Raw genomic sequence first — 23120 nt, forward strand, 5'->3', positions numbered from 1 at the left:
CACCACTCTGCATTTAATCATTAGTGATTGATCTCTGCTCCCCTCCACAGCATGTCTTTTTCCTGGTTCTCTCCCTCAGCCCCAACCAGCCCCAGCAGAAGACTGTCCCTCCCTGAGCCTGGTTCTGCTGGAGGTTTCTTCCTGTTAAAAGGGAGTTTTTCCTTCCCACTGTTGCCAAGTGCTTGCTCACAGGGGGTCGTTTTCACCGTTGGGGTTTTTCCGTAATTATTGTATGGCCTTGCCTTACAATATAAGGCGCCTTGGGGCAACTGTTTGTTGTGATTTGGCGCTATATAAATAAAATTGATTGATTGATTGATACTTTCTTCCACCTGTGAAATATAGCAAAGATTCGTCCCATTCTGTCTATGGCTGATGCTAAGACCCTGATCCATGTGTTTATCTCTTCTAGACTGGACTACTGTAATGTTCTATTTTCTAGTTTACCGCAGTCTAGCATTAGGGCTCTCCAATTGGTCCAAAATGTTGCTGCCAGACTTTTGACATGAAGCAGAAAGTTCAACCACATTCCACCCATTTTGGCATCCCTGCAATGGCTTCCTATTCCAGTGAGATCAGATTTTAAGGTTCTGCTACTAGTCTATAGAATTGTTCACGGACTGGCACCTCCCTACCTAGCTGACCTAATTAAACCTGACGTACCGGCCCGGGCTTTGCATTCTCAGGGTGCAGGACTACTTTGTGTCCCTAGGGTGAATAAGACGTCTGTGGGTCAGAGCTTTCTCTTGTCATGCCCCTGTTCTGTGGAATGACCTCCCTGCATCAATAAAACAGTCAGATTCTGTGTAGACTTTCAAGTCCAGACTTAAGACGCACTTATTTTCCCTTTCGTATCCCTTTTATACTGGCATAGTATAGTTCTATGCTTTTTACTCTTAATTCATTTTATTAGGAAACAGAGCATGCCGCGGCCTCAACTTTACCTAAATTCTGGGTCTTTCAGTGAAGCTTAGGGCTAGTGGCCGGCAATCACCTTAGTATTTCTTTGTTTTTCTTGTTGTTTAATGCTGACAAATTATACTGTATTCCTTGTCTTTCTGATGCCTGATTCTGTTTTTTCTCTCTGTTTAAGGTGCAGCTTCATCGAGAGATGGGTGTGGTACAGTTGTGCTCAAACGTTTACATACCCTGGCAGAGGTTTTGCTTTTTAGCCATTTTTAAGAGAATATGAATGACAACACAAAAACTTTTTTTTTTCTCCCCACTCATGGTTAGTGGTTGGGTGAAGCCATTTATTGTCAGACAGCTGCATTTCCTCTTTTTAAATCAAAATGACAACTACCCAAATGACCCTGATACAAAGTTTACATACCCCTGTTCTTAATACTGTGTATTGCCTCTTTAACATCAACAGCTTGGAGTCATTTGTGGTAGTTTTGGACGAGGCTCTCTGATGGTAAATCTGCCACTGAATATGTCTTGGACTTTATTTACATTAATTACAAAGAAATACAAACAGTATGGCACTGGTAAATCTGCATGGAGTAGACAGTTCTCAAAAACTGACTGTGCAAGAAGGAGAAGAGTAAGGAAAGCCACCACGACACCCAGACAACCCAGGAGAAGTTATGGGCTTATGTGGCTGTGATTGGAGAAATTGTGCACAGTGCAAGCTTTGCATTTTTCATCAATACTCTTAGCTTCATAGTTAAGTAGAGCAGAGAAGGATTTTCTTTCACCAAAACAGATCAAATCCAGGCTTGCATCTCAGATGTACCTTCTGGCAATTTGTAGCTAAACTTTCAGGTCTTCTTTTTAAGAAAATCCTCCTCAATACCACTTCATCATGAAGATGGATAACTGGTGATACAAAATGCAAAGCTTGCACTGTGCATAATTTCCCCAATCACAGCCACGTAAGCCTATAACTTCTGGGTTGTCTGGGTGTCTTGGTGGCTTTCCTCACTCTGCTACTTCTTGTACAGTCACTCAGTTTTTGAGAACTGTCTACCCCATGCAGATTTACCATAGTATTTACCGCAGTATTACCATCGTATTTCTTTGTAATTGATGTAAATAAAGTCCGAAACATATTCAGTGGCAGCTTTACCATCAGAGAGCCTCGTCCACAACTACCACAAACTCCAAACTGTCATTGATGTTAAAGGGGCAATACACAGTATTAAGAACAGGGGTATGTAAACTTTTGATCAGGTTCATTTGGTTAGTTCTCTTGTCATTTTGATTTAAAGAGGAAACCATGAGTGAAAAAAAAGTTTTTGTGTTGTCATTCATATTCTCTTAAAAATGGCAAAAAGGCAAAAATTCTGCCAGGGTATGTAAACGTTTGAGCACAACTGTATTTGTGCTGGAGACCCTCCTGTCCTGTGCACCAACAGCATTTCCTGTATATTAGTTTTGTGGATTGTTCTGCAATGTATGTCTCTGTAGCATGGCCCAAGCAGAGGGTCACCCCTTTGAGTCTGGTCTGCTTGACATTTTTTCCTCAGAGGGAGTTTTTCCTTACCACTGCTGCTCTGAGGGTTATTAAGGTTAGACCTTACTTGTGTGAAGCACCTTGAGGCAACTCTGTTCTGATTTGGCACTATATAAATGAAAATAAATTGAAAATTGTTCATCGGCTCCCCCTGTGGCTCTGGTGGGTGCCCTTCATGCCCCCTATGCCTTTCTACTGTCCTTTTTCTCCTTGTTTCTCCTGGGGCCCTGCATCCTGGACCCATTTCCATCTGTTGCATGCAATCACCCGTATGGCTCCTGACATACCAGAATGGTCCACGTCATATGGTAGGGTTCTGTTCTTTTGTCTTGGCCCAACACACCGGCCACAGTATCCATTCATTTTCTTCTGCTTCATCCAAGGTCGGGTCGCGGGGGCAGCAGCTCAAGTAAAGCCGCCCAGACCTCCCGATCCACACACACCTCCCCCAGCTCCTTTCGACGTGGAGGAGTAGCGGCTCGACTCCAAGATCCTCCCGAGTGACTGAGCTCCTCACCCTATCTCTAAGGGTGCACCCAGCCACCCTGCGGAGGAAACTCATCTCGGCCACTTGTACTCACGATGTTGTTCTTTCGATCATGAGCCAAATCTCATGACCATAGATCAATCGGTAAATCGAGAGCTTTGTCCCCCCTGCTCAGCTCTCTCTTCACCACGACGGTCCGATACAGCGGATTTGGAGGTGCTGATTTTCATCCCAGACACTTCACACTCAGCTGCAAACCGCTCCAGTGCACGCTGACGGTCCTGATTTGATGAAGCCAACAGAACCACATTGTCCGCAAACAGGAGAGACGAGATTCTGTGGTTCCCAAACCAGACACCCTCTACATCCTGACTGTGCCTAGAAATTCTGTCCATAAAGGTAATGAACAGAACCGGTGACAAAGGGCAGTCCTGGCAGAGGCCAACATGCACTGGAAACCGGCTTGACTTACTACCAGCAATGCGAACCAAGCTCCTGCTGTGGTCGTACAGGGACAGGATAACCCTTAACAAAGGACCCCACAGGGTGCCCCAAGGGACACGGTCAAACGCCTTTTCCAGATCCACAAAACACATGTGGACTGGTTGGGCGAACTCCCATGAACCCTCGAGCACCCGATGGAGGGTGTAGAGCTGGTCCAGTGTGCCGCGACCAGAACGAAAACCACACTGCTCCTCCTGAAACTGGCCACAGTAGTGATCAGATATTTAGCTGTGATCTGGGTCTCTGTGTCTGGATGGTTAGGTGTTTGTGGCCATCACCACAATTCGGTTTTGGTTGTTCTCAATGGGATCAAGACTCTGGTGTCCTAGAATAGGGTATGGATGCTCGCTAACTAGACAGACTGTTGCTGTCACTGCTTGTTCATGTGTGGTTGTTTGCCCTGGTATGTTGTACTGTTGGGGTCTCGTCTCCTTGGTGTCTCACTTTTCATCACTTCAGTTATTGCCACTTCTTTCGTTCTTGTCTGTCTTTGTTGTTTTGGTGGTTGGCCCTTCCTGATAGAAGTTGTCTGTTGACTTTGAGTAGGATGTTGTAGGCTGAGCGGGAAGGGCAGATGGGGGTCACACACACACACACACACACACACACACACACACTACGTTCACTCATCCACTACATACTTTCTGTCTTGCAAGAACAAACTGCATATGTGTATTTATCTATATAAATGGTTCTGCCAGTGTGGCATTTACCATTAGTATATATGCAGACGGGGATTAAATTCTGACCTTGAACATCTGTTCAAACAATAGCACTTGTGCTCACTCTCCTTTTAGCTCAGCACCCTCTAACAGGATCTGTGCATCTCACCCAAACCACTTAACCAGACCTCTGCTGATTTCTGTAACCCCAATATGTCTGCACCAGAAAACTGACGTGCACTTAGAAGCAGAGGTGCGATTGTGTACAATCGGCTCCAAGTACCATATGTTATTTGCAGCTCATGAAAATTATTTGACAACCAAAAGACTCTGTATTCTCATCACAATACACAATCACACCATCACCACATTAAACAGTAAAGGTGGTGCCTAAATTACAGACAACAGCACATGATGTCTGCTGCTTGTTGCTGGATAAGTGGTCTAATAGGTTTAGGAACGGGATCTGGGGTTTCGGTACCGTCTGGTCAGTAAAACCCATTTAAACAGTCCTATGATCTTAACCAGAAGAGAAAACTAGGAGTTTCCTTCTAATGGGCTCAGTTCAGCATCAACAAAGCTGAACTATTCACAAGCTCTGTGGGTCTAACTGCCTGAGTACTACTGTGTTGTGGTAGCCACCTAAATGCTACAGAACATTAATGAACCCATACATTCATTAGTCAGTGTCATTTTAAAAACACTTCTATGAACAAATATTTAGATTCAGCCACATTGTTCACCTATAATTGAGAGAAGGAGGGAGTTTCAAGTGTCACTGGTTGTGGTTACAACATATGGAGCTTCTTGAAATATGGACACAACATGAAAGAAAGAAACAAAGGATAATGAAAAACATGAGAATATCTATAGATGTTTTGATAGAATATAGCAGTACTTCAAATATTGCCCAGGACATGCTGGGGGGATTATATTTCCCAGGTGATCTTGAATGCCTTGGGATGCACCCCAGGAAGAGTTACAGCACTTGGCTGAGGATAGGGAAGTATAGAATGAGCTGCTTGGTCTGCTGCCACTGCGACTCAGACCCGCATAAGTGATACAAAAAGAAAGAAAATTAATAAAAGGAAAACAATTAGCTAAAATCAATATAGTAATGTGGGGAAAAAAGAAAAGTATATCACCTTTTTATTTTTACTCAAAAAAATTACAATACTGTAAAAAAGATCAAAAGTTTTTTGTCAATCAGAAAGTGAAAATTATTTATATTCTGGGACTCATTACAGATAAACCGTTTCCTGCATTTTTTTTTTTAAATCATTTTGAAGTTACCCTCCTGTGGGTTCCACCACCTGCAGAGGGGGCCATGGGGGTCGGGTGCAGAGAGGATTGGGCGGGCGGTCGAGGGCGGGTGCCCGGCGGCCCGGTCCACGCTCACAGTCCCCTGGCTGTTGGGACGTGGAATGTCACCTAGCTAGGGGGGAAGGAGCCTGAGCTTGTGCGGGAGGTTGAGAGATACCGACTACAGATAGTCGGGCTCACCTCCACGCACAGCTTGGGCTCTGGTAACCCAAACTCCCTGGAGAGGGGCTGGACGCTCCATTTTCTGGCATCGCCCACGGGGGAGAGGAGGAGAGCTGGGGTCGCATTGCTTATTGCTCCCCAGCTCAGTCGCCAAGTGTTGGAGTTCACTCCGGTGAACGAGAGGGTCGCGTCCCTACGCCTTCGGGTCGGGGACAGGTCTCTCACCATTGTCTTGGCCTACGGGCCGAGCAGCAGTGCAGAGTACCCAACCTTCCTGGAGTCCCTGGGAGGGGTACTAGATAGCGCTCCGACTGGGGACTCCATTGTTCTCCTGGGGGACTTCAACGCAAACGTGGGCGGCAACAGTGAGACCTGGAGGGGAGTGATAGGGAAGCACGGCCTCCCCGAACTGAACCCGAGTGGTGTTCAGTTGTTGGACTTCTGTGATAGTCACAGTTTGTCCATCACGAACACCATGTTTGAGCACAAGGGTGTCCATAAGTGCACGTGGCACCAGGACACCCTGAGCCGGAGGTCGATGATCGACTTTGTAGTCGTATCATCTGACCTTCGGCCACGTGTCTCGGACACTCGAGTGAAGAGAGGGGCAGAGCTGTCGACTGATCACCACCTGGTGGTGAGTTGGATCCGCTGGGAGGGTAGGAAGCCGGTAAGACCTGGCAGGCCCAAACGTATCGTGAGGGTCTGCTGGGAACGACTGGCGGAACCCTCTGTCAGCGAGGTCTTCAACTCCCACCTCCGGGAAAGCTTCTCCCAGATCCCGGGGGAGGTTGGAGACATGGAGTCCGAGTGGACCATGTTCTCCACCTCCATTGTCGATGCGGCTGCTCGTAGCTGTGGTCGCAAGGTCTCTGGTGCCTGTTGCGGCGGCAATCCCCGAACCCGGTGGTGGACACCGGAAGTAAGGGATGCCATCAAGCTGAAGAAGGAGTCCTACTTATCTTTGTTAGTAGGTGAGACCCCAGAGGCAGCTGACAGGTACCGGCAGGCCAAGCGTGCCGCAGCTCGTGCAGTTGCAGAGGCAAAAACTCGGGTCTGGGAGGAGTTCGGGGAGGCTATGGAGGAGGACTATCGGTCGGCCTCGAAGAGATTCTGGCAAACCGTCCGATGCCTCAGGAGGCAGAAGCAGCTCTCCACCCGCACCGTTTACGACTGGGGATGTTGTCGGGCGGTGGAAGGAGTACTTCGAGGATCTCCTCAATCCCATCGTCACGTCTTCCGAAGAGGAAGCAGAGACTGGGGACTTGGAGGCGGACTCATCCATTACCCAGGCCGAAGTCACCGAGGTGGTTAGAAAGCTCCACGGTGGCAAGGCTCCTGGGGTGGATGAAATCCATCCTGAGTACCTTAAGTCTCTGGATGTTGTGGGGCTGTCTTGGCTGACACGCCTCTGCAACATCGCGTGGCGATCAGGGACAGTGCCTCTGGATTGGCAGACCGGGGTGGTGGTCCCTCTGTTTAAGAAGGGGGACCGGAGGGTGTGTTCCAACTATAGGGGGATCACACTCCTCAGCCTCCCCGGTAAGGTCTATTTTAGAGTACTGAAGAGGAGAATTCGACCGATGGTCGAACCTCGGATTCAGGAGGAGCAGTGTGGTTTTCGTCCTGGTCGCGGCACACTAGACCAGCTCTACACGCTCCATCGGGTGCTCGTGGGTTCATGGGAGTTTGCCCACCCATTCCACATGTGTTTTGTGGATCTGGAGAAGGCATTCGACCGTGTCCCTCGACGCACCCTGTGGGGAGTGCTCCGGGAGTACGGGGTCCTTTGCTAAGGGCTATCCGGTCCCTGTACGGCCGCAGCAGGAGCTTGGTTCGCATTGCCGGTAGTAAGTCAAACCTGTTTCCAGTGCACGCTGGCCTCCGCCAGGGCTGCACTTTGTCACCGGTTCTGTTCATTATTTTTATGGACAGAATTTCTAGATGCAGCCAGGGTGTAGAGGGGGTCTGGTTTGGGAACCACAAAATCTCGTCTCTGCTGTTTGCGGACGATGTGGTTCTGTTGGCTTCGTCAAATCAGGACCTTCAGCGTACACTGGGGCGGTTTGCAGCCGAGTGTGAAGCGTCTGGGATGAAAATCAGCACCTCCAAATCCGAGGCCATGGTTCTCGACCGGAAAAAGGTGCTTTGCCCTCTTCAGGTCGGTGGAGTGTCCTTGCCTCAAGTGGAGGAGTTTAAGTATCTCGGGGTCTTGTTCACAAGTGAGGGACGGATGGAGCGTGAGATCGATAGACGGATCGGTGCAGCATCTGCAGTGAGACGGTCGCTGTATTGGACCGTCGTGGTGAAGAGAGAGCTGAGTAGGGGGGCAAAGCTCTCGATTTACCACTCGATCTACGTTCCGATCCTCACCTATGGTCATGAGATTTGGCTCATGACCAAAAGAACGAGATCGCGAGTACAAGCGGCCGAGATGAGTTTCTTCCGCAGGGTGGCAGGGCGCTCCCTTAGAGATAGGGTGAGGAGCTCGGTCACTCGGGAGGAGCTCGGAGTCGAACCGCTGCTCCTCCACGTCGAAAGGAGTCAGTTGAGGTGGCTCGGGCATCTTTTCCGGATGCCCCCTGGACGCCTCGCTGGAGAGGTGTTCCGGGCACGTCCCACTGGGAGGAGGCCCCGGGGAAGACCCAGGACACGCTGGAGGGACTACATCTCTCGGCTGGCTTGGGAACACCTTGGGGTTCCGCCAGAGGAGCTGGAGGTGGTGTGTGTTGATCGGGAGGTCTGGGCGGCTTTGCTTGAGCTGCTGCCCCCGCGACCCGACTCCGGATAAAGCGGAAGAAAATGGATGGATGGATTGAAGTTACAGCCCACAGCATGAAAAAAAAGAAAAAAATGTAGTGCAAAATATTAGAATATTCCATAAGATCAATCAGAAAAGGATCTATAATACAGGAATTTCTAGCTTCTGAAATGTATGTTCATTTGTACAATCAATACCTGGTTGGTGTTCCTTTTACATTAATTACGGTATCAGGTGAGTTGGCTGGCCAAGCAAGTACAGTTATACTATCATCGGCAAACCAGTTACTACTAGTTTTGACACTGTGAGCAGGTGTCAAGTCCTACTGGAAAAGAAATCAGCATCTCTGTAAAGCTCGTCAGCAGTTGGAAGCATGAAGTGCTCTAAAATCTCCTGGTTGACAGCTGTGTTGACTTTGGACTTGATAAAACACAGTGGACCAACACCAGCAGATGACATGGTACCATCACTGAATGTGGAAACTTCACACTGGACTTCAAGCGACTTGGATTTTGTGTCTCAACTCTTCATCTAGACTATGTAATTGTAAAGTGCTTTGAGCTTCTGATGCAAATGGAAAAAGCGCTAAATGCAGTATTTACCATATTAGTGCAGCAAGTAAGTGAAACAATCCTGCAAATGATAATAGAAGCAACAAATTCAGGACAAATACTCAGACATTACTCTTTTGAAAAAACTAATTGGCCACTTGAATTTTCAACAGGCAGCCAGGTAGAAGTCAATTGAAGAATTACACAGGGGTCAAAATTAAAAGATGCTCCAATCATATTGAAAACTACACATTATTTGTCTGAGCATAAAGATTCCAAAAAGGTATAGTTTGGACTATCTGACTGAATGTTATAGCGTTATGGGGTAAAAACAGCAAAAATGGTAAAGGTCAGTTTCAGTTTGTACAGGGGTCGAAAGTTAAAGTTGCTCCAATTTTGGTAACACAAATAATTGATTGTGCTAATAGAATTAATAAATGGAATAGTATTGACTGTGATGAATGCTTAGTTTACAAAGTAAAGGTCAAACGTATCGACAACCATTGGATTCTATGACATGTGACGTATCTTAACCCGTAACATGATAACTAAGCATGCCCCATGGTGCAAACTATTCCTTTTTAAAACCCTATTAACTCAACCAATAATTTGAATTTAACTTAACTCTATTTTAAATTTACCATAATTAGACCAACTTTAACCATTAGACCCCTGTACAAACTGAAATTGACCTTTGTCACAATTCTTGCTGTTTTTAGCCCACACCATTCAGTCACAGATAGTCCAAACTATACCTTTTTGGAATCTTTGTGATCAGACAAATAATATGATATAGTACTCAATATGATTGGAGCATCTTTTAATTTTGACCCCTGTGTAATTCTTCAATTCACCGTTACCTGGCTGCCTACTGAAAATTCAAATGGCCAATCTTTTTTTTTTTTTTTTTTTTTTTTTTTTTAAAGAGTAATGTCTAAGGTGTATTTGTGCCAAATTTGGTGCTTCTATCACCATTTGCAGGATTCCTCTGTAAATATTCTGTTATCTGTTGCACTATATGGGACACTGATCTCCAAATGGAATGTCAAATCAACTGTCATTTGAAAAGAGGACTTTGGACAAGCGGGCAACAGTCCACTTGCGTTTCTCCTTAGCCCAGTTAAGATGCTTCTGACATGGTCTCAGGTGTCAACCACCAGGTCTTGACTGGTGGTTGGCTCTCACTGCGGTATTGTATCACTTCCTGTTCCGGAGCACAGCGGTGTTTTTCTGTATCTGTTAGCTGTTTAATCTGCGCAGTTAGATTGATCTAGTTATCTAGATTACGATTTGTTTCCCAGTGTAATCTTTACGTGCCTTAACTAAAGCACTCCTTCTGCTGAATCACCTCTAAATTATTTACACATTATTCACTTTGCGTGTTTTTAGGAATCCGCTAGCTTAGCGTAGCTACTAGCTCGTAGCCGATTTAGCATGGCGGCTTCTCCTGTCTCTCCCGCACTTTTCTGCTCTGGGTGTGAAATGTTTAGTTATTCCTCGGCCTCCTTTAGCAGTAATGGTACTTGTAATAAGTGTAGCTTATTCGTAGCTTTGGAGGCCAGGCTGGGCGAATTGGAGACTCGGCTCCGCACCGTGGAAAATTCTACAGCTAGCCAGGCCCCTGTAGTCGGTGCGGACCAAGGTAGCTTAGCCGCCGTTAGTTCACCCCTGGCAGATCCCGAGCAGCCGGGAAAGCAGGCTGACTGGGTGACTGTGAGGAGGAAGCGTAGCCCTAAACAGAAGCCCCGTGTACACCGCCAACCCGTTCACATTTCTAACCGTTTTTCCCCACTCGACGACACACCCGCCGAGGATCAAACTCTGGTTATTGGCGACTCTGTGTTGAGAAATGTGAAGTTAGCGACACCAGCAACCATAGTCAATTGTCTTCCGGGGGCCAGAGCAGGCGACATTGAAGGAAATTTGAAACTGCTGGTTAAGGCTAAGCGTAAATTTGGTAAGATTGTAATTCACGTCGGCAGTAATGACACCCGGTTACGCCAATCGGAGGTCACTAAAATTAACATTAAATCGGTGTGTAACTTTGCAAAAACAATGTCGGACTCTGTAGTTTTCTCTGGGCCCCTCCCCAATCAGACCGGGAGTGACATGTTTAGCCGCATGTTCTCCTTGAATTGCTGGCTGTCTGAGTGGTGTCCAAAAAATGAGGTGGGCTTCATAGATAATTGGCAAAGCTTCTGGGGAAAACCTGGTCTTGTTAGGAGAGACGGCATCCATCCCACTTTGGATGGAGCAGCTCTCATTTCTAGAAATCTGGCTAATTTTCTTAAATCCTCCAAACCGTGACTATCCAGGGTTGGGACCAGGAAGCAGAGTTGTAGTCTTACACACCTCTCTGCAGCTTCTCTCCCCCTGCCATCCCCTCATTACCCCATCCCCGTAGAGACGGTGCCTGCTCCCAGACTACCAATAACAAGCAAAAATCTATTTAAGCATAAAAATTCAAAAAGAAAAAATAATATAGCACCTTCAACTGCACCACAGACTAAAACAGTTAAATGTGGTCTATTAAACATTAGGTCTCTCTCTTCTAAGTCCCTGTTGGTAAATGATATAATAATTGATCAACATATTGATTTATTCTGCCTAACAGAAACCTGGTTACAGCAGGATGAATATGTTAGTTTAAATGAGTCAACACCCCCGAGTCACACTAACTGTCAGAATGCTCGTAGCACGGGCCGGGGCGGTGGATTAGCAGCAATCTTCCATTCCAGCTTATTAATTAATCAAAAACCCAGACAGAGCTTTAATTCATTTGAAAGCTTGTCTCTTAGTCTTGTCCATCCAAATTGGAAGTCCCAAAAACCAGTTTTATTTGTTATTATCTATCGTCCACCTGGTCGTTACTGTGAGTTTCTCTGTGAATTTTCAGACCTTTTGTCTGACTTAGTGCTTAGCTCAGATAAGATAATTATAGTGGGCGATTTTAACATCCACACAGATGCTGAGAATGACAGCCTCAACACTGCATTTAATCTATTATTAGACTCTATTGGCTTTGCTCAAAAAGTAAATGAGTCCACCCACCACTTTAATCATATCTTAGATCTTGTTCTGACTTATGGTATGGAAATAGAAGACTTAACAGTATTCCCTGAAAACTCCCTTCTGTCTGATCATTTTTTAATAACATTTACATTTACTCTGATGGACTACCCAGCAGTAGGGAATAAGTTTCATTACACTAGAAGTCTTTCAGAAAGCGCTGTAACTAGGTTTAAGGATATGATTCCTTCTTTATGTTCTCTAATGCCATATAACAACACAGTGCAGAGTAGCTACCTAAACTCTGTAAGGGAGATAGAGTATCTCGTCAATAGTTTTACATCCTCATTGAAGACAACTTTGGATGCTGTAGCTCCTCTGAAAAAGAGAGCTTTAAATCAGAAGTGTCTGACTCCATGGTATAACTCTCAAACTCGTAGCTTAAAGCAGATAACCCGTAAGTTGGAGAGGAAATGGCGTCTCACTAATTTAGAAGATCTTCACTTAGCCTGGAAAAAGAGTCTGTTGCTCTATAAAAAAGCCCTCCGTAAAGCTAGGACATCTTTCTACTCATCACTAATTGAAGAAAATAAGAACAACCCCAGGTTTCTTTTCAGCACTGTAGCCAGGCTGACAAAGAGTCAGAGCTCTATTGAGCTGAGTATTCCATTATCTTTAACTAGTAATGAGTTCATGACTTTCTTTGCTAACAAAATTTTAACTATTAGAGAAAAAATTACTCATAACCATCCCAAAGACGTATCGTTATCTTTGGCTGCTTTCAGTGATGCCGGTATTTGGTTAGACTCTTTCTCTCCGATTGTTCTGTCTGAGTTATTTTCATTAGTTACTTCATCCAAACCATCAACATGTTTATTAGACCCCATTCCTACCAGGCTGCTCAAGGAAGCCCTACCATTATTTAATGCTTCGATCTTAAATATGATCAATCTATCTTTGTTAGTTGGCTATGTACCACAGGCTTTTAAGGTGGCAGTAATTAAACCATTACTTAAAAAGCCATCACTTGACCCAGCTATCTTAGCTAATTATAGGCCAATCTCCAACCTTCCTTTTCTCTCAAAAATTCTTGAAAGGGTAGTTGTAAAACAGCTAACTGATCATCTGCAGAGGAATGGTCTATTTGAAGAGTTTCAGTCAGGTTTTAGAATTCATCATAGTACAGAAACAGCATTAGTGAAGGTTACAAATGATCTTCTTATGGCCTCGGACAGTGGACTCATCTCTGTGCTTGTTCTGTTAGACCTCAGTGCTGCTTTTGATACTGTTGACCATAAAATTTTATTACAGAGATTAGAGCATGCCATAGGTATTAAAGGCACTGCGCTGCGGTGGTTTGAATCATATTTGTCTAATAGATTACAATTTGTTCATGTAAATGGGGAATCTTCTTCACAGACTAAAGTTAATTATGGAGTTCCACAAGGTTCTGTGCTAGGACCAATTTTATTCACTTTATATATGCTTCCCTTAGGCAGTATTATTAGACGGTATTGCTTAAATTTTCATTGTTACGCAGATGATACCCAGCTTTATCTATCCATGAAGCCAGAGGACACACACCAATTAGCTAAACTGCAGGATTGTCTTACAGACATAAAGACATGGATGACCTCTAATTTCCTGCTTTTAAACTCAGATAAAACTGAAGTTATTGTACTTGGCCCCACAAATCTTAGAAACATGGTGTCTAACCAGATCCTTACTCTGGATGGCATTACCCTGACCTCTAGTAATACTGTGAGAAATCTTGGAGTCATTTTTGATCAGGATATGTCATTCAAAGCGCATATTAAACAAATATGTAGGACTGCTTTTTTGCATTTACGCAATATCTCTAAAATCAGAAAGGTCTTGTCTCAGAGTGATGCTGAAAAACTAATTCATGCATTTATTTCCTCTAGGCTGGACTATTGTAATTCATTATTATCAGGTTGTCCTAAAAGTTCCCTAAAAAGCCTTCAGTTAATTCAAAATGCTGCAGCTAGAGTGCTGACGGGGACTAGAAGGAGAGAGCATATCTCACCCATATTGGCCTCTCTTCATTGGCTTCCTGTTAATTCTAGAATAGAATTTAAAATTCTTCTTCTTACTTATAAGGTTTTGAATAATCAGGTCCCATCTTATCTTAGGGACCTCGTAGTACCATATCACCCCAATAGAGCGCTTCGCTCTCAGACTGCAGGCTTACTTGTAGTTCCTAGGGTTTGTAAGAGTAGAATGGGAGGCAGAGCCTTCAGCTTTCAGGCTCCTCTCCTGTGGAACCAGCTCCCAATTCAGATCAGGGAGACAGACACCCTCTCTACTTTTAAGATTAGGCTTAAAACTTTCCTTTTTGCTAAAGCTTATAGTTAGGGCTGGATCAGGTGACCCTGAACCATCCCTTAGTTATGCTGCTATAGACGTAGACTGCTGGGGGGTTCCCATGATGCACTGTTTCTTTCTCTTTTTGCTCTGTATGCACCACTCTGCATTTAATCATTAGTGATCGATCTCTGCTCCCCTCCACAGCATGTCTTTTTCCTGGTTCTCTCCCTCAGCCCCAACCAGTCCCAGCAGAGGACTGCCCCTCCCTGAGCCTGGTTCTGCTGGAGGTTTCTTCCTGTTAAAAGGGAGTTTTTCCTTCCCACTGTAGCCAAGTGCTTGCTCACAGGGGGTCGTTTTGACCGTTGGGGTTTTACATCATTTTTGTATGGCCTTGCCTTACAATATAAAGCGCCTTGGGGCAACTGTTTGTTGTGATTTGGCGCTATATAAAAAAAAAATTGATTGATTGATTGAGGTGCCGCAGTGTCATGACACTTGGAATGCCACACTTGTGGCAGATTTCCTGGACAAGTCCATTCAGTCCACTCCATGTAAAGCTCCCCAAGTCCTTGAATTGGCTATCTTTGACAATATTCTCAAGGCTGTGGTCATCCCTGTTACATGTGCATCTTTTCCTACCACTTTTTCCCATTCCAGTCAACTTTCCATAAATATAGTAGAGAAGCTTGAATCTTCGACTGGACTGGGTTGCTTGACGCGAGGAAGTTTCGCTTCAAATCAGAAGCTAAAATTCTTGCTTTGGTAGTCTGACTTCTGTCTGACCCTTGTCGAGAAGAACCAATTTTAGCTCGTATGGTTTGATACAGCGCCCTTTCACAAATGACCTTCTGTGCCTTATCGTTCTTGTGGAGGGTGTCAATGAGCATCTTCTGGACAGCTGTCCAGTCAGTCTTCCCCATGCTTCTGGTTGTGTGTACTGAGCCACAGTGACAGATTATAACAGCATTTATAATGCACAGTGTTTGGCAAACTTTAAATTAAATATTCTAATATTTTGAGATGTGTTGCATAAAAAAAAAAAAATAGCTATAGGTCCCAATTATGAAAATTAAAATATTTTAGTTTATATGTAATGAATGTAGATTATATAAAAATGTCACTTTCTGAAATAAATGACAAAATATCAACTTTTTCTATGATATTCTAATTTTGAGATGCACCTGTATATGATTACTATCTTGTCCAAACATCAAACACGTTACCTTTTCCACATCTAGATCCTCAGCTATCTGCAACTACAAGAGTTTTAATCTGAGAAATCCTGCAATGCTACACATTTCCTCTCCTCCACTGTTGTAACCGACTGATCCCATCCCAGTTGGACCATGACAATCCTCTTCACCCCTGCAATATGTCATCCCTGATCCGATTAGTATCCGCAGCACTTGAGAAACCACAAGCTCCTTGTGGTGAGGGTCCCAAGAGGGAGGCATCTGCTGGTTGCAGTGGGGCAGACGAGACCACATGAGGTAGAAAGACAAGGGTGAAGCCTCTTCGTCATGTGACTTCAATCCACCGGGGGATGCACAGAGGACGCTGCGCGCACACACACACACACACACACACACACACACACAAACACACACAGACACACACACACAAAATGGAAAACAGCTGCCTACCTCTTTGACAACTGCTGCCTCTGATGACACACTACAGCAGCAAGCAGATTGAATTTTATGGGCTGGATAGTTTAAAAACCTGTGAAAATTATATCCTGAGCACTGGTGTTAGAAGGGTGATGACCCGTCTTTGTTTTGTTTTTTCATTCCCCTGATTCTCCTGGCTTCCTTAAAAAAAAAAAAAGGATAGAGATATAATCCTTAAAAACCTTGCTGTAATGCTCTCACGCTTCCCAAGATCCACTTCTTTAATCCTCATGTACATGCAGAGGATTCATAAATCCGGCTTCAGCCTGGCAAGACAGTAAATCTAATAATTTATAACAGTTACCCCCCACCACCCTCCCGCAAAAAATAAATAAATAGAAAATGGATGGATGGAGATGAATGGGAAAGCTAAATAGATGGCAAACTGCCAAAATAAACTGTTTTTGTAGAATTACAATTCTTGGACATTAACAGCAGTCCTATTTTGAGACCTAGAGTAAACATGATGGATAAACAATATATTCCTATCTTACACTCCACACACTCACACCCCACTTAGAGGTCCCAATATGCACACAAATTCCACTGCAACAGGGCACATAACCTTCAGCATGTAAATACACTTTAACATGACTTCTTTGGAGTGTTAAGAAAAAGTGCAGTGACTTAGAGAACGCGTCACCAGTGTGAAGTGATGACAAAAACGTTTGGCTCAGGACAATGTGAGTCACTTTAACTCTCATCTAATCATGCGACTCACGCAGAGAGTTCAGCAATTTAATTTTTACAGACTGTGTCAGTAATGATGAAGACGGGAGAGCTCGACACTGACCTCACGCTTTGGTGACTCAATAGTCATTTAGCGACTCATCACACCTGAGCCGCAGGACAAGAAATCCTCCTAAAATGTGTTTGATATCTACTCTGCATGGATGGTCTGAAGACAAATTGCTACCATTCTTAATTTTGTGATAAACTAAAAATGTAAAAGGTTAAGACTCATGAACCTCATTTTTTTCTGTGATTAAGCTAAATTCTTACTTTGTAATTACAGTGCTATATTAAAAAAAAAAAATACATTACAGCTGGTAGACAGTTACTATTTATAATCAAATATAAATATGTGCTCACCTTTTAACCTTAAAAAAAACAGTATTTCTTTTTAGGTAAAAATTTAGTTGAGGTGGTCTCCTGAAATTGATAAGAAAAATGTGTTGTTTAACCTGTTTTTATTTTAAAATTATTTTATGATTTCCATTACCATCTGTCAGCATTCTGTGTGTGTTATATCAGGTACTACAACTACAAAGAAAATCAGACTTTTTAAAGGTCTGGTGTTATTTTCTAATAGAAATATTTGTCTCAAATTAGATTTTACTAACGACCCACTGATGATTAAAAAATAATATTAATCAAACACTATTTTTAATTAAAATTTCAGAGTGCCTGAAACTCACTTTATTGTACAAACTGGATCTGCAATTTAATTAATAATTTACTTACACAACTGTTGGACTAGGGACACACTGTCCAAAAGGGTAATTTATTTATTTATTTTTTTTGAGGATCCAACTATGGGTAAATAATACTTGAGAATATTTGTTGATTTTTTTTTTTTTGTACCTACTTTGTTTGTTTTCAGCGTGATCTTGAAGTGGATCCAACTATGGGTAAATAAAAATACTTTAGACACTATTTGTTGATTTTTTTTTGTTTTTATCTGCTTTGTTTGTTTTCAGCGTGATCTTGAAGTGGATCCAACTATGGGTAAATAAAAATATTTTAGACTATTTGTTGATTTTTTTTTTTGTTGTTGTTGTTTTTACCTGCTTTGTTTGTTGTCAGTGTGATCTTGAAGTGGTCCAAACCAAAACAAGACGGCAGCATTGTCACATTATTAGATTTGTTTGAAGGCATTATTATTGTTGTGTAAAAAATGTATCAACTGTGTTTGTGTCCCTCACAATTGCGTCCAACCTGCTTCAAATTTCTTGAACTGTTTCACAAACATTTTTGACCTCCATCTACAGCACAAGTAGACTGACTGAACAGATAGGGCGTCTTTGTACAACGGGTGCTCAATCAAGTGTCACGAGTCCCGCTGAGCTGTAAGGACGGCCTCATCAACCACACAAAGCGCCGTCAGGAGGCTGGCCCATTTTGGAAGAGGACAGGCTAAAAATACCACTGGGACCTGGTGGTATTGACTAAACAAACCGAGCTAATGGGAGGCCACATCGCTCTGCCCTCACACACACACACACACACACACACACACATATAATACAAGACCTCCCTAAAGAGCGAGATATAATCAGAGAGATTGGTGGCAGTGGGACAGCCTGGTACACAGCCAATCAGGACAGGGTGAGCAGGTCAAGCATTATCACCACCACACGCTTGTCTGGCTGGCACACATTTTCAGAGTAGAACGGAGGAAAAGAAAGAAAAGAGAAAGCAGGAACAAGACAGCTAAAGACAGTAAAAAGATAAAATAAACAATTCTTAAAACATAAGTCTGGAGGTGGAGTGGGTCGGCTGGAGAGCAGAAAGAGGAAAAAAAAAAAAAAAAAAAAAAGAAAATCAGGAAGGAAGGCAATGCCGGCTGATAATGAGAGGTTTATGGAGTGAGACATATTTGAGGAGTATGCGGTGAAGCCAAATGTGGGTGAGAACCATCTGGATTATTTAACTGAAGTGGTAAGAAGGTTGTGGGCAGTAAGCGGTTGGCAGCCATGCTTCAATCCTCTTGACAATCAGAGGCAACAAAACCCAGGAACCCTTTGAACCAGAACAAAACCTCTTTAGCATTTTACCAAATAACCAAACAACCCGATACTGTCAGGATTTAGTTGGTGCAGTAATAAGGCAAGGACAGGCCTCACTGCATATGTATTTGTAGGAGTTTCCCCTTACAGACTGCAAAATTTGTATGCCAGGAGTGACCGTCGCTGTCCATTTGTACCCGACATGGCAGCGAGAAGCACCGCAGAGAGCAGACAGGCAAGAAATGTTCACCACCAGAGTTTTGTCAAGAACATTATCAGGACATATCAACTGCCAAGGGAAGTTATTCTTAATCTTCTGAAGAAAAAAACAAAAAAAAAAACAAAGATAACTTGGAACCTCCAGCTCCAACAAATCATAAATATTTATTCATTTCATCTTTATTTAACCAGGGATAAATCATGCTGAATTGGCATGTGGTTGCAAGTGAGTCCTGGTAAATTCTAAGCTTAAAACGCAACATGACCATAGAGCAGCAACAATAAATCAGTTACTAGTCAACTATTAAATTCAGTCAACAACCATATTGACAAATTGAGTGATTATTGTTTAGATCAATTTGGAACAGAAAAGAAAGTCTACTTACAGCATATGTACAGTATACACCCCTCCCCCCATCCCGAACCCAATAATGGTAGCACCTGTGGATACTTCGAAAGTATTGTACATAAAGAGTCCCAATTTAGTAAGAAATCAAATAATTAAATTCACACTTTCTTCTTTTTTGGTCTATGACATTTTAACTGACGAGTTTTTTTTCTATTGCTGGTCGTGATTGTTTCCACAGAGGTGAAGGACTTTGTGAGAACTGGGATTAAAAAGGGGAACAGTGTCATTTTATTTATTAGCCTGGGCTGTGCCACTGAAAGCACACTGTGCACAGTGTCTCTGATACGACCATGATGACATGATTTCAGGTGGTTAAAGTGTCAAACTTGGAGACAGAATCATTTATCTCAACAAGGATATTAATGTCTGTGTCCTTGGCTTTTGAGCTCCAGAGATGCCTGGGAAGTGACGATGGAGTCATGAGGTCGCTGGACAGAGGTGTTTGGCAATGCCGATATCTTTACAGGAAAGCAAAAAGGTCCAAGTCTTCATAGTCCAGGTGCTTCCCATCTTACCGTATGGCTGTGAGACTTGGATGCTCACCGGTGATTTAAGGTAATAACTGGATGTCTTGGTCTCCTTGGAGGAGCCTTTGGCACAGCGGGAATGACTGTCAAACAAACAGCCACTTACCGAGACTCAAGAATTTAGCTATATGTTGGCCATGTGGTGCACCACTGAGCAGGACCCTCAGCAGCTGGATCAGTGCTGAAGACACCAGCATCTGGTAAAGGTCAAGGGGATGTTCATGCTCCACAGATACTTTCAAGAGGTGGGGCTTGACTGACTGTCTGCCTGGGTGGTTGCTGCCCAAGAACCAATGTGGTTCTGTGGTGTGGTGGGTGTGGCGAAGTGCAGCGCCAGTGCATGCTCTCACACCTGATCTGACCTTGATAGTTTGTGATGAATATCAATTGGCTGTGTTCATAACTGGTGCATGGTAGACAACCTGCACAAATGGCCACATCAGTCTGTACCTTTCTGAACAGAAGTCTCGTTTTAGTAATTCTGGCCCTTAGAGTTCCAGCAGCAATGATTTTCAGTTGTCCTTAAAAGTAATTTTGTGTGCGTGTGTGTGTGTGTGAGTGATTAAAAATAAGAGCACTTAAGAAAACAATTAAGGAGACAAGTTTTAACATTAAAAAGAATTTAGAGCATGATAGAGGAAGTGTATGTGGAAACAATTCTGTGCAACATTCTGCTGTCTTACTCCATCTAGTGGTGACCTAAAGGAACTACATGTTCTAGTTGAGAGGGGAGAAATAAAGTCTAAATAACTGTAAATCCAGAGCAAATGAGTTTAAACAGACCTGAAACACAAATTCAAGTGACTACCCAACCAAAAGCAGTGTTTCATCATCAGTTTATGGCACTGGTTCACATCAAGATACATTATTTTGACAAGACCAAAAATATCCCATTTACTACTATCTATATATTAAAAGCCAAGTGGCCTCTGTGTGTGTGTGTGTGTGTGTGTGTGTGTGTGTGTGTGTGTGTGTGTGTGTGTGTGTGTGTGTGTGTGTGTGTGTGTGTGTATATATACCTTCAAACACGGAGAAACTGGGGAGAGCTGACATTTGCCGTTTGGTATGCTTATATATTTTGTGTCAAGGATAAATGCCATGAAAACAGAACGTTGACAGGACTAATTTTTGGAGAAATAATAGATATTACATAACAGGAGTGAACAATGGACATTGATAAATACATTCTGGACTCACACATCATTCCAAATCATAAAAACTGCAGAATTTATTGCCACCCTTGAAAAATGTCAGCTACCTATTTTATAAGCACTACCCAATCTAGAGCCCGTGGATCCCCATGGGCAACACACTAGTGTACATATAAAAGAGTGAAAGGAAAGTGAAAGTCCTGATCTGCATATCTGCAAAATTTACACAATGACATAAATCTAATAATTACTTCACAATCTAGTGTAGTTAACGTCTTTTTTTGCAGTATTAACAATACCCTTTTTACTGCAAGTACCATAAATCAAAAGTAAAATAAAGTGTCCATTCTGAAAAATGTTATTAAAATAGGCTTATGAAAGAAACCAACTGTTGAACTACAGAATTAAATGCAAATTGCAATTTTAAAATTAGATTTTTGCTTTTAATCTTCAAAATAAACAAAACTTTCTCTTAAAAAATAAATACATCTAGCATATAAACAATGCGCTGAAATAAAGGTCATCTTGCACCATAGTTGGTGTGTGTCCATGTGTAGATAATGTATTGTGTGTGTGTGCTCTTACCTTTGTCAACACGGAGATGTAGTTCTTGAGAGAAGTCAGCGTTTCTCCTTTGAGGAGGGGAAATGCAGAGATCTCCACACGCAGTGAGTAGTGCAGCGCAGACTCCAGGTCTGCCATGTACACCCTGGACCTAAGCAACACACACACACACGAACACACAGTTTCTCTGTTTTATAAATCCATCACATTTTCATGAATAACACAAGGAGCACAAAGCAAGCAGTTTAAAATGCACAGCTGAAAATAAAACCCATTTAAAGTCTATGCATCTCACTGATACCTGTTGAAGGGTCTCCAGGGCTCCTCTGTGACGTTTGTCTGGCCACCTGCTGTGAAATGAAGGGTTTTCCCTGAACGCACAACTCCAGGCAGCCTCTGGAGGGTGAATGAGTAGAAGGTGCGAGCCTCAAAGATGCTATACAAGAGGGAGAGGTGTGAGTAAGTGTAAAACATTAAACAGCCGCTTGCCAACAATGTGCTGCATGGTAAAAATACAATTTGTGCTTCTTTTTACTTCTGCAGCAAGAGTTGGTTAGTTGCTAATGGAATAAATAACTATTTCAAGGTTTCATGTTTTGCTGGTGTGACCTAGTGGTGACACTCACTAGTCCCTGGTTCGAATGCCAGCCAGCAATTTTTGTTTCCCATACCCTTCTCTCTTTCCACTCATCGTGCCTGCTGTTTTTTGGGGTTTTTTTGTGGACACATATCTTAAATACACACAGGAACAACTCTCAAAGGCTGAACAGATGGTGCCTAGTCACAGTGGAACTGAGAGATTGGTGATTGTTTAACCATGTGATGACTCTGGAACTGAAAGTACAGCCATTAATATGCCCTCTCTCACGCCAAAAAACTGGAACAAGATGGAAGCTTCACGCCCTCACTGGAGCCTGGGACTCGGGTACACGAGTGTCCGCTGGGAGCATACAGGCGGCGAGAGAGCCATTCATCCAGTGATTCCTGGGGCCGACAGGCAGGCAGGCATCAGGGTGGACGCATCAACAAGGGACGAGCTGCCACATGACATGCATGTTTGATATAAAACACACACATACACGTTCTCTCCCAGGATCAATCTGATATTCAGCGCTGATAGGAGGCCATCTGTCGCCGCGTGCGGCTGGGGTTTGTTTGGCAGGTGAACCTAGAAAAGCAATGGCATTGTTTTCATGCAAGAAATTAAAAAACCTCCTCTGTACAGTGATGGAGATTGGGGGGGGGGGGGGTGAAAGGGGAGAGACGGAGAGTGAATAAATAAATCAGCAATAAATCATGTCCTTTTTGCATTTGTCAACTACAGAGAGTCCTCTTTGCATGCCAAGTTATTGAAAGAGCCAAACAAAGCGGCAGAAACAGCAGATGGATTTGCAGGGCGAGGAAAGATCAGTACGGCTTTATCACCGCCAACAATAGCAGCAATTTTAAAACTCCGATGCCATTAAGAGGCCAGATGTTTAAAAGTATTCTCATGAATAGGGCTCAGATAATGAGTCCATAGCAAAAAAAAAAAAAAAAAGCAAAGTTGCTGCATGTGAACAAATAATTGAGGGGTTTATTGGGGAGCACGGGGGGGAATGAACAC

The 23120-nt window shown here is 43.4% G+C and overlaps 1 protein-coding gene across 1 annotated transcript in view; it reads right to left on the reverse strand.

The window, feature by feature from the left end:
* The window catches only part of qsox1 (quiescin Q6 sulfhydryl oxidase 1), a 121966-nt gene that overhangs the window by 30901 nt on the left and 67945 nt on the right, over window positions 1-23120 (reverse strand). Inside the window, 2 exon segments of the mRNA XM_034179681.1 lie at window positions 21536-21665; window positions 21816-21950. Coding sequence (XP_034035572.1) covers window positions 21536-21665; window positions 21816-21950 — 265 coding nt within the window.

The sequence above is a fragment of the Thalassophryne amazonica genome, chromosome 10 (genome assembly GCF_902500255.1).
Source record: "Thalassophryne amazonica chromosome 10, fThaAma1.1, whole genome shotgun sequence".
Classification (NCBI taxonomy): Eukaryota; Metazoa; Chordata; class Actinopteri; order Batrachoidiformes; family Batrachoididae; genus Thalassophryne; species Thalassophryne amazonica.